This window comes from Procambarus clarkii, chromosome 82 (assembly GCF_040958095.1).
Source record: "Procambarus clarkii isolate CNS0578487 chromosome 82, FALCON_Pclarkii_2.0, whole genome shotgun sequence".
Classification (NCBI taxonomy): Eukaryota; Metazoa; Arthropoda; class Malacostraca; order Decapoda; family Cambaridae; genus Procambarus; species Procambarus clarkii.
Genome location: NC_091231.1, coordinates 4,557,109 through 4,569,067, shown reverse-complemented (window position 1 = coordinate 4,569,067; position 11,959 = coordinate 4,557,109). Strand labels below are relative to the sequence as shown.

Here is an 11,959-nt window from a genome sequence, read left to right as displayed (position 1 = left end):
TGGAAGTTAGGCAGCTATTGTATCCTGGGAAAGGCAAGTAGTCCGATCTAGTGAATGGACCTCAATACAACCCAAAGTACAGGATTGTCCTTGACAATCTTTGATATCGTGCAGAGTGCTTTTAGAAGTAAATACAAGTATTTTATATGCCATCTATTATACATTTATGCATTTTTTGTTTTAAGATGCTTATTAATCAACTCCCAGATAATTTCTTCACATTGTCTTTTTCATTTCAATGTGGTCCAGTCTAGTATCTAGTAACTTATTACTTGAGCTCAGATTAAAGGGGAAATAAAAAACACTGTAGATGAAAATAGCTTTACTGATGAGCTTGTGCCACGTGCAGTGAGGTGAATGAAGCAACATGGTTGACACTTTCAATAGACAATAAACCACACAAGTAACTGAATCTAACTTGCAATATTATAATGTAACTGGAATTATGAGCTTGAAAAATAAAAATGCTAACACTAAGAATAGGTTGAGAAACAAGCCAATACTGTATGTGAATATCAGTTGGGCATAATGATTGTTTTGTGGTGCCCATGTAGCTATATGCATATAAAGAAAACAAGTCATCATGAAAGTTAGTCACACTAAATTCACCTTAGAGAAGCTCTTAACTTTTGTCCCCATTTATTTTGATTGCATTACAAGCATTTTTTTTCATTTTTGTTTTTACAATATAACTGAGAAAATGTTAAGTTTTGTTTATATACCCGGTATACTACTAATAATAATTATGGATAAAAGTGATTACTGGGAGGGAGGAAAATTAGAGTAGGTAGATGGGGCACCGGACAAAGCTTAAAGGTCATGGAACGGAGAATGCGACGAGCCGATACAAAAGTGCTTTATCATGTGGTGGGATGACTATACCAATGGTATATGAAGTCACATTAATGTTATCTATCACAATAAGCATGGCAAACACATCTCCATTTACTTAGACCCCTTTGTTTGCTCAGTACACAGGTAACTTTACAATTTCTATAAAGAATTGTGCTCTTGGTTGGAACTCTAGCACCTATTTGAGCATTTTATGCAATAAATGATTCCAACACAAGAGGGCATCCATAATAAAACATGATTATCACTCAAAATTATCAAAATTGCATAGGTAGATTTAATAAGTATTCTGTATACTATTTAATATAGTTTTGCAGATACAATCTGTAGTACAAATAATTTTGCATGGTTATAACAAGATTATTTATCATTATTCTGGCACATTTTTAAAGCTGAATATAATATATACATACAATAAAACTATATATATATGATGGACTATTTTCTTTAGAATAGTGTCCAACTCAAGTTGTAATAATAAATATAAAGTTGATAGTTTGCATGATGTGCACTACAAGACAAGAGAATGCACGTATAATCATAATGTACATATTAATCCATGCATAATAGATGACCGACATGTTACAACTAAAGTAATTACAGTACTGTACTGCAATTGAAAAACAATTCTTGTAGAATAATTTATATTAATTCTTCAAATGTAAAATGTTTCTACAGTTTTACAAAAAGTATATTAAAAAATTTAATATTTATAAGCATCTGCTTAATAAAAAAAAAATCTCATTATTCCTATGTGTGTTGGTAAGAAGCTGGTGCACCATAATTTAATAAAATCGGTCGTCAATGAATAAAATTCTAGGTCCAAATGTAGAGAAGCCTTGATCTAAGAGATACATAAAACTGTCGACAGTGCACTGCTGTACTTTGGATACCAGCCAAAATGTTGCAATTAAGTAGAAAAACTTAGTTCAGTAATAAACTCGGTGTTGATAATGCAAGACATTCCTATATTATGACATCACACTGTCGAAGATATGAAATTTTTTTATATTCGTATCCTGGAAAGTAGTTCAAACTTAACCTGTGAGGTACTGACTCAATAATTAACTTTTAGAGACAAGTTCATAAGTATAAGGCCAAGTTGTAGCCCGAAGAAACTTGTGTTTAGGAACACAATCAATGCTTCTAGGAAGGTTTAAAAACATTAAATGTAATCGAGTATTAATACTCGAGCTTTTTCTAATGATAATTACTGTATAAATGATTTCAATTTTCTCGCCATAGAAAGTTTTGTTTTCTTTAAAAGGATTTAAACAAAATCCCGATGCGAGACGTACTGATAATTTTTAAGTATATGATTAGTTTGCTGTCATAGATTCTCATCCAAATTGCGCGAGTCAAGCACAGGAGCTTGTCTGCCAAGTGCCGATTCTCGTGATCTATCGACTCTTATCACCAGGAATAAAAAAAAAAAAGACCTTTCAAGACCAATAAAAGTGCACTTAAAATATTCACATATTTGTTGCAAATGATAATATTCCATGCTGTATGCAATAATAAAACAAAAAATAATGTTCTTTATATTGTTTAAAATTTTCAAACAATGCTCAACTATAGTGATCCCAATTCAATAAAGAAAATGTACACAAGAAGAGTAGTGAGGCCATATTTGAGTGGCTAGTACTAAAATAATGATATGAAAGTATATTTAAAGTTTCATAAATTATGGTTAGCCCCTTTTTCTGTCTTAATTTTAGAACACTGTGGTGGAATATCCATTAAAGTTGCCATTACTTGCATTAAATTTGTCTCTCAAATTCTCTATTCTGAAAAGATGCTTGTTCCTAGTTAGAATACACTGTGGTTTTCACGTATTAGTTAAGATAATCTGCTAGATTGGACACATACAAATTTTATGTTTGACCAGTTTCTTTTTATAATTAACTCTAAAAAGGAACCTAATCAAAGTAACAATATAACAATTATCAAGTCCTCTAACCAATTGGTTTTCAATTGGGATCACTATATTCTTTAACAGGAGGAACCGTTCAGTGGTGGTAGACAGACTATGCATAAAGACAGCCGTGTCAGAGATTCTGGGAGGCAGGAAACGGATGTGTCAGGACCACTGGGAGACAGGTAGACAGCTGGGTAAATACCACAGGGAAACAGGAGGCAGGTGGAGAGAGCTGTTTTAAGATCACTGTAGAGACTGGATGCAGGTAGACAGCTGTCAGGATTGCTGGGAGATAGGCAGAGACAGCTATCAAGATCGCTAGGAGATAAGAGGCAGGTAGACACAGCTGTGTAAATTCCCCTGGGAGACATGAGGCAGGTGGAGACAGCTATGCCAGGTCATTGGTAGACAGCTGTATGGAGGTTACTGGTCACGTAGTTTTCCCAAATACTGTGAGTGCTTGATTCCAAAGCTGAACTGTGGGGTAGTCTTGGTCTCCGACTGAGGACATGAAAATATATTTTGAATTTAGTTCAATGTGATCAGATTCACTGATAACACAGGAGTTCATCTATACTTTTATTAATCCATTTGTTCCATATTTAATATGTATTAAAAATGACTGAAGGTTGGAAACGTTTATAAGTAATTAATTGTTAATTCTAATGAATGTTGAGATTTGTTACTGGATGAGATTTTGAGATAGATACAGATATAACTCGAGAAACTTGTCTTAATATTTTAGTTAAGTTAAAGCATATAGTTTATCACTTATTCTGTAAGCATCGTTTTAGCTCAATGGAACTTGCATCAGTGTGTTACTTCCTTAACATGTTTTGAATTTGTGATGAATTGTCTGTCAAGTCAGTTAGTCACATTTCTTCAGACGCTCATTATTATTTAGACCATTATTTATGTAGTTTATATGCAGCATGCCATGTTTACTGTATGTATAAGTATACATATTTGTATACTTGGACAGCAGGCTTTTTTAAGCCTATTTGGGTAAATATGACTACATTGTTAGTATTGTTGATCTTATAAGCTTTCTATGCTTTTAATTATTTTCTTACTCTTGGGGTTAAGAAGAGCAATCAAGTTACCAAAATTCATAGAAAAGAAACTAATGATTATTGAAGAGTATATTTTCTACAATGCTTTGTTCCACTCTAGAACATCTTCATGTAAGGAATAAATATACAAGGTGTAAATATATATCAATATGCATGTGGAAAAAGAGAATAATCACACAGGTGAAGAAACAGAAATAATGGGGATGGATGCCAATCAAACATTGGCATCCAATGGCAATGGGCGGGGAGAACTCGGTAGAGATGTTATCTGGTGCTGTATGGTAAGGACTGGATTTGAGCGTAGGCAAGGAATCAAAGTCGTTACTCTGTATATTTAGGGTGGTCTCTTTTTTTAATGAATATAGCTTCCAGTAATATATTTGCAGTCTCCTCTGGTCAGCAGTGGATGCCAAGATTATTGTATTTTCAACTCCAGTAGTATGTTCCTAGTGCATGTTATGTACATTTTGTATATGGTTTCCAGGGGCACCAGCTTTGTAGATGGCAGGTCAGTCTTCTCAAAAGCTTTGTGGTGGTCATACCAATGTAAGTAAATCGAAGGTGACATTCTTCATTGGAGCATGTGAACTGGTATACCATGTTTGCTTTTTGGAGGGTTGTATTGTTTATTGGGCCTGTTCTTAATTATTAAATCAGCAGTCTTTTTTTGTTTTGCAGTAAATAATGAATTCCAGTCTTTGGTCTGGGCTGTCGGTTTTACTCAATTTGAAATTATATTTTTAATTATTTTTCAATTTTGTATTGTGAGCTCATAGTAAATTTGTAATACTTTTATGGAAAGGGTTGTTTCTGTTCTGTTATACTGTACCATTTTTCTAAATATCTTCTGATATGGGTGTTGGATTCTCTATTTGTGTATTCGTTGTTTATTAACACTTGAAGGCTTCTGTCCATTTCCTTGTGGATGTTATGCCAGTCAGAACAATGAGTAAGGGCTCTGTGTGTCAACAGAGCCCTTACCAGCCCAGAGTCTTCTCTGGTCACCACTGACCAGAGAAGACTGCAAATATAGTACTGGAAGCTATACTCATAAAAGGAGAGACCCACCCTATATATACAGAGTAACGACTTTGATACCTTGCCTATGCTCAAATCCAGTCCTTGCCATACAGCACCAGATAATGTCTCTACCGAGTTCTCTCTGCTCACCGCCTTATGCAGTTTTTGATCACCCATTATCAAATTCATCCCCATTATGGGGATTCATCCCCATTATGTCCCTATTTCTTTACCTGTGTGTGATTACTTCACATTACCCCCATACAATTCCATCTCTTTTTACATGTGTATCAAGAAAAATGTTGACCTTGTATATTTAATCCTTACCTGAAGATGTTCCAGAGTGGAATGAAATGGCATAGAAAATGTACCCTTCAATAATCATTAGTTTCTTTTCCATGGATTTCGGTAACTTGTTTGCCCATCTTAATCCCGAGAGTAAGAAAATAGAAGCATAGAAAGCTTATACTGTACTATGTGGAGATCAACAATGCCAGCAATGAGGTCATATTTAATAAGACATACATGTGTGTATAATAATAATAATTATATATTATATACACACACACTGAATATACATGGTACTGCTTATATAGTAGGCCTACCATTTGCAATGTGATTAAAATATAAAGTCAAACATACCCATGCTAAAACTTGAATGGCATCTAATTTACCTGAATCTACTCAGCAACTACAAGTGAACTACTGTACAAGTTCTACTTTAAATAAATAATACAGTATTGTATAGTACACACACTATAATGTAAAATGGAAAGCATTAACACTTTCCTCTATACACTATAACATTAGATAAGTTCTGAAAGTTGGGCATTTCTTCATTATCTACAGTGCCTGCTTATCTGTCTCATAACCCTCAAGTCCCTTGCTCTCTCTAACGCCACCTACCGACTCGGACTTTTCTGGTGAATACGCATTGGGTGCTGGTTTTTGAGTACGGTCTGTCGGTAAGTTGGTTTTTGGTGCCATAGTGAATGCTGGTAAACTGACCCTACTCTTGTCCAGGTTGCCAGCTTCGTAGGTGCCTGGGCCGGGCACTTGCATCTTGTCCATCTCTTCAACAGCACGGGGCGCCATGGTGAACTTGGGTCCCGATGGCACGTACTGAACCATAGGGAATAATGCTCAACACTGCCTACATACCTATCATGTTCATTTAGGAGTAGCTCTGACATGTGAGTAAATTAGATCAGTACTATTTTCACTTATATAAGGAAACATGTGCAAGCTATTAAAATAAAATAGTTAAAAATAAATAAGGACTTGCATGTGCCTTTATCCTCTCAAGTTTAGTGAGTTTAATAGGGTTAAGTTAATAGTGAACTAAACTTACTAATACTTAGTATTTAAGCATAAGTGATGTAATATGAGGAATCTAAAAAGCAAGCAATGCATTGAAAAAAACTACGTGAAAGTAATACATGTAGTATTACTTTCTAAGGTATACATAGAAAATAATACATGGAAGTAATAATGGACAGCTATGTCCATGGTGATTCACTCTCACCTGCAGAAACTACTATACAGGTACTAATATTTTGCAGAAATATGATAATATTGGTAAATAAATCCTGAGATGAATACTAGAATCAAAGTGATGCTGTCTTACAGTACATTTGTCTTCACATTTATGTATTTACACATGCAACTCATCATGTCATTAAATAACGCAGCAAGTCATACGATCTCATTATGTCGTGTGGAACATTATGTTCTTTGACAGCTCATGACATGCGATGCCTCATCATGTTATGTGATCATTAACAATTATGTAATGCCATATAATAATTTGTTATACAATTCATCTTCACTTACACTAGCTCATCATGTCAAGTGATAACTCATCATTGCAAGAACAATTAATTTTGCCAGGGACAGGAAGCCTGCGTATGTATACATTCACACTTAATAGGCTTGTATGGAGCCCCACCCCCAAGGTCACACTACTGACCTTCCAAGTTTCCAAACCTTCCAACCCAGTTGCCTAAATCCTGGGTAGCAGTTTACTGTTAGGTGAACACATACATATATAAATGCAAATTAAGCCAAATAAACTAATAATTTCATTAGTTATTCTTACCATTCCTACTGTTTAATTATTATTTACTATGCAATACACCAGCCATCTCTTGCCTGAGCTTCCCTGTCCACCCACTATTATGCATACAAGATGTGTTATTCCTCATCCCTCTTATAGTACACACCTATTTGTGCCTGCAGGATTGAGCATTGACTCTTGGATCCAGTGTCCTCAATTCTGTGCCGTCCCCAAATGTGTGCTGTTGTGTGGTTAATGTGTGCTGTTGTGTGGTTAATGTGGTATTGTTCTTATGCCTTGCTGTGGTGTTGCTTCTTATTCACTGCTGTTGTGGCACTTATGGTAGTGCTTCTCTCTCATGTTGTGTGATCTCATGTGCTGCTTATTGATATGTACTGTATCATTTTCTGATCCTTCATGGCATGGCAATGTGATTTATATTTCTTTCTGTGCTCAGGTCACTCTTGTATGTATACCTGCTGTGCAGTTGTCAGTTCACTTGCATGTGGTCTCATTCCTTTCCAGGACCCTACTGCATAGTTAAGACATACCCCTTGGTATGTGGGGTATATATATATAGTCTGTGTGGTGTCAGACTCATTTTAAAGCTTCTAAAACTTTTGTATTGTCACCTGTGTCCACTCTCAAGTTTATGACTATCAATTCCATTATATAATTTTAAATCTACACACACACACACACACACACGTGATTTTTTTTTGGGGGGGGGTTCAATTTTCTCTAGTAGGAGGGAAGAAGCCTGATTAGTCTTAGCAAGAGGTCCCTAGGCCAATTAATGAGCTTCCTCCAGAATGCAACCCACATTAGTTGCCTAACTTCCAGGTACCTATTTACTGCTAGGTGTACAGAGAAATCAGGTGAAGGGATATATTTCCAAATTGCTGCTGTCCTGACACAGGAATTGAACCTGGGACCATTTGCCTGTGACCCAACTGCACTGACCACTGTTTCCTTTTGTTCTCATGTCATACTTCAGTAAATACTGTGTGGTTCCTGATTGTATATTCTTCTGGCTTATGTTTGTGTGACAATTTTTTCCTCAATAAGGCCAACAATCCCTTATCTTCAGTCACCTAATACCCTCCAGCAGAGTATAGCACACTACCCACCTTTTCTGGAGAGTAAGCATTTGGTGCAGGCTTTGGACTGTTATCAGTGGGCAGGTTGGTCTTTGGAGACATAGTAAAGGCTGGCTGTTTCTCTCTGCACTTATCAAGATCACCAGAGTTGTAAGCGCCTGGCCCTGGGATATTCATTTTGTCCACTTCGTCAGCAGGTCTGGGAGCCATGGTGAACTTGGGACCGGAGGGCTGATACTGAACACGAAGGTTATATGCATGCAGTCCAGAGTGTGGGAGGGTATATATAAAGCCAAGCATTATGAACTAGAGTAATATCTCAAATGAGAAATGATGTGTATATTATAAGTACAATATGAAGTACTGTATATTACAAACTTTTTTAAAGTAGGAGCATGTAAAATAATTTTTTATATGCATGTGTGTGTGCGTGTGTGTGAGTGAGTGCATCTAATATTTGGATTTACTATTTGTATCTGCAGAATCAAGCTATTAGCTCCAGGACCCCACTTTTTTAACCATTCTTTTTCCTCTATTATATCTACTACATATACTTCTAACACATGTACATATCCTCAGGAAGCAGCTCATAGCAGCTGTAACTTCCAGGTACCTATTTACTGCTAGGTAAACTTTCATCTGGGTGAAGGAAACTGCCCACTTGTTTCCACCTTGGCCGGGAATCAAACCCAGGCCCTTGAGACTGACCCCCCAAGTGCTGTCCATTCAGACACAAGGCCCCTGTGTGTACTGTCTGGTCCATATTGATTCCTTATGTGGATCATCACTTTAAAACCTCTACAACCTCCAATGGCACCCTAACTAGTGAATAAGCACAGAGTGCTGCCTTTTTTATTTATGTCAGTAAGTTGGTTTTGGGCACCGTAGTAAAGGCTCAGAAAATGAACTTATTCTTGAGTAGGTTGCCAGTTTCATAGGTCCTCTGCTAGGCACCTTACAATAATATTGGAACAAATGTCTGGTGAAAGTCTCACTGACCTAAAACATACAGGCTTGAAAGCTGCAGCATTAAACACTATGATTAATACTTCTAGTAAAGATTTATATGCACACACCCTTGCTGTGGTGTATCGAAGTTGGCTAGAACCCCTGAAGGCTGCAATAAACATGCACATAGCTGTATGTTTTGCCAGCTTCAATAGGGTGTCCACCTCATTGGCCCTTGTGGTGAATTTGGCACTATTACCATAACATGCCCACATTACATATAATGTATTTTGTTTTATTCTTCTTCCTTTAGTAGTAAATACTGCTCCAGTAAAATACATCACTATTCCTGTGAGTCACAAATGCAAATACTGTAGATTAATTACAAGTAATAAAGACATAGTATCCACTATTTAAGAACCTCTAATTTATCATTCTGAAGGTTTAAAGGCTGAATTTGACACGAGTAACTGGAACCTTATTTACCGAGTCATTGACCTCTGTTGCCCTCCTAAATATTATTTAAATATTTACAGGCATTTTAACATGCCGGGTTTAGTGGAGCCCCAGATTTAACAAGTAGGTATATATCCCCCCCTCCCAAATAAGTTGTTAAATTGAGTGAATATGTAGTACTGTACTGTACTGGTATAAGTTAAAATGTGAATTGAAACAAATGGTAAATACCTAAAATAAATATTCAAAACAGAACTAATGGCTGAGGAATGCTAAATTAGGAAGCTTGGTGGGAAGTGGCTGTCAAGGTTCAAATATGGCACACTAAGGTTAGAGTGCCAGGAGTAAGGAATGCAAAGATAAGAAATATATTTGGCCTACCAATCAGCCTACCAAGAAGAAAAGGCTGAAGATATGAGGTTCCAAAATATTCTAAGAGGAAGAGTCCTAGCCAGGTGATAACAGTATTTTATACTGACAACATAACTCGACCAGCAAGATGAGCATGAAAGAACTCTGGAAGATACGACTAATAATGGTGTGAGGAATACTTCATAGAAGACCAGCTAATACAATTTGAGCCTGTCTTGCAAATGGAAAAAACCCAGCGAGACCCTCTTTCCACCCCCCCAACCCCCTCACAAAAAAAAAAAAAACCTGCCTTGACAACATGGGAGGAGGAGCCCCAGTGTGTTCTCCCTCACACATTACTTTATGATCCACATCATATGGGTACTGATATTTGTTTACCCTTCCCTTTTATATGGTTAACCTTGTGTAATTAAGAATTATGAAATTTACAACATCTTTGTCAAATAAGCCAATGAAGTAATCCTTGTCCTATATGACTAGTTCATGCCTTAAGTGTTTTTTAGCAAAAAAGTTGTTCCACATTTTATATGTTAAAGAATGACAAATAATATAAACCGAGATGAGGATTTGAAAGCTATGCACTCATTCCTTTGAAATTTACTTTACAATTAAAAACCTTCGATGTTCTTGCTTGGCTACATTTATCGTTTAATGAATAATTTTTCCCTTTCATTGTATGTATTCTAACTTTCCTTTCTAAAAACTGTGTGTGTGTGGATCTTATCTCCTATTTATATGGTCCAAGATCATTTGTGTCATTTTATACCCTCTAGCACACTACCCACCTTTTCTGGAGAGTAAGCATTTGGTGCAGGCTTTGGACTGTTATCAGTGGGCAGGTTGGTCTTTGGAGACATAGTAAAGGCTGGCTGTTTCTCTCTGCACTTATCAAGATCACCAGAGTTGTAAGCGCCTGGCCCTGGGATATTCATTTTGTCCACTTCGTCAGCAGGTCTGGGAGCCATGGTGAACTTGGGACCGGAGGGCTGATACTGAACACGAAGGTTACATGCAGTGCAGAGTGCCAGAGGGTATAGTGCCAAGCATTATGTGTAAGTTATGTCTCATTTCAAGCTTGCCATGTGCATTTCATACATTACAAAAATTAAGCAGAACAAACCTTTCATAGTAGAAGTGTAACTGTACTATTATAATCTATCATGAGCTCATATTCAAGTGATCTCTATCATGCTGTATACAATGCCATAACATCTTTATTAATAGACAATACTGTACCTTCTCGGGGCAATGTGCACCAGGGCCAGGCTTCATTGTGTGATCAGAAGGGATGGTGGTTCGCTGGCCCATGCTGAAGCTGGGGCTCTTGACAGTCTTGTACTTATCTACTGTGGAGTCATTGTAAGAACCAGGGCCTGGCACCTTCATCTTGTCTTCATCAGGCAGAGGCCGTGCAGACATAGTAAAGCTTGGGGCTGAATGTTTGGAGCCTTCCTTGGTGGAACCCAGCAGGGATGGTATGTTATAGCTGTTTGGAGCTGTTACAAAAATGTTTTGGTTAATCAATTATTCTCCTATAACACTTCTAAATCAGTGCTTAATGTTTTAAGTATTAAAAATTGATGTATGCGTGACGCCTTCCATTACCAGCAAGGCAACCCTGGAAGACTTTTCTATAAAAATATCCTGGACCCATTTCCAGTATTCCTACATCCATACTTGAAATCTTGGCTGCACACAGTACAGTACTTGCAGGTTGTTAAACTGTTTTTTTTCTTCCTTGCCTCATTTAGATAAACTTATTTTCTTACACTGATAAACCTATCCTGGCACTAACTGATAAACCATTTCTGTCCAACCCGAGATTCAAACCCGGAATTCCTGATTGCTAGTTGGGAATGAACCCAACTATACTACTGGTGCCTGAGGGCCACTATCTCTAGTGTCTACAAGAGGGCAAGAAGTCAGCAGCTTGTCAAAAGGTCTCTGCACCCCCATTTGTGCTGATTTTATTCAGCTGGACCTCTAAGCTCAGCAGTGTTTTGGGTTTTACAACTTTGGCAGGTAGGCAGTTCCATGGGTTTATAACTTTATGGGTGAAAAACTCTCCTGTTTTCCATCCTATATTGTGGTTTATTGAGCTTTAAACCATTGCTCCTTGTTTGTGCTATATCTGCCCTTTTAAAGAAGTGGTCTGGATCAATAT

The 11,959-nt window shown here is 37.0% G+C and overlaps 1 protein-coding gene across 3 annotated transcripts in view; it reads right to left on the bottom strand.

Moving 5' to 3' along the window:
• Window positions 1-307: 307 nt before the first annotated feature.
• Window positions 308-11,959, bottom strand: part of LOC123764395 (ciliary microtubule associated protein 1A) — a 32,698-nt gene continuing 21,046 nt past the window's right edge. The window contains exons 4-8 of one of the 3 annotated variants that reach the window (XM_045752185.2): window positions 11,032-11,291; window positions 10,581-10,787; window positions 8,050-8,256; window positions 5,872-5,985; window positions 308-3,271 (exon numbers count right to left, since the gene is read on the bottom strand). In XM_045752185.2, the coding sequence (XP_045608141.2) occupies window positions 3,194-3,271; window positions 5,872-5,985; window positions 8,050-8,256; window positions 10,581-10,787; window positions 11,032-11,291 (866 nt within the window). In that variant the 3' untranslated portion in view covers window positions 308-3,193. Of the gene's footprint in view, window positions 3,272-5,769; window positions 5,986-8,049; window positions 8,257-10,580; window positions 10,788-11,031; window positions 11,292-11,959 lie in introns of all 3 variants that reach the window. The other 2 variants (XM_045752184.2, XM_045752189.2) reach the window with 2 other exon arrangements.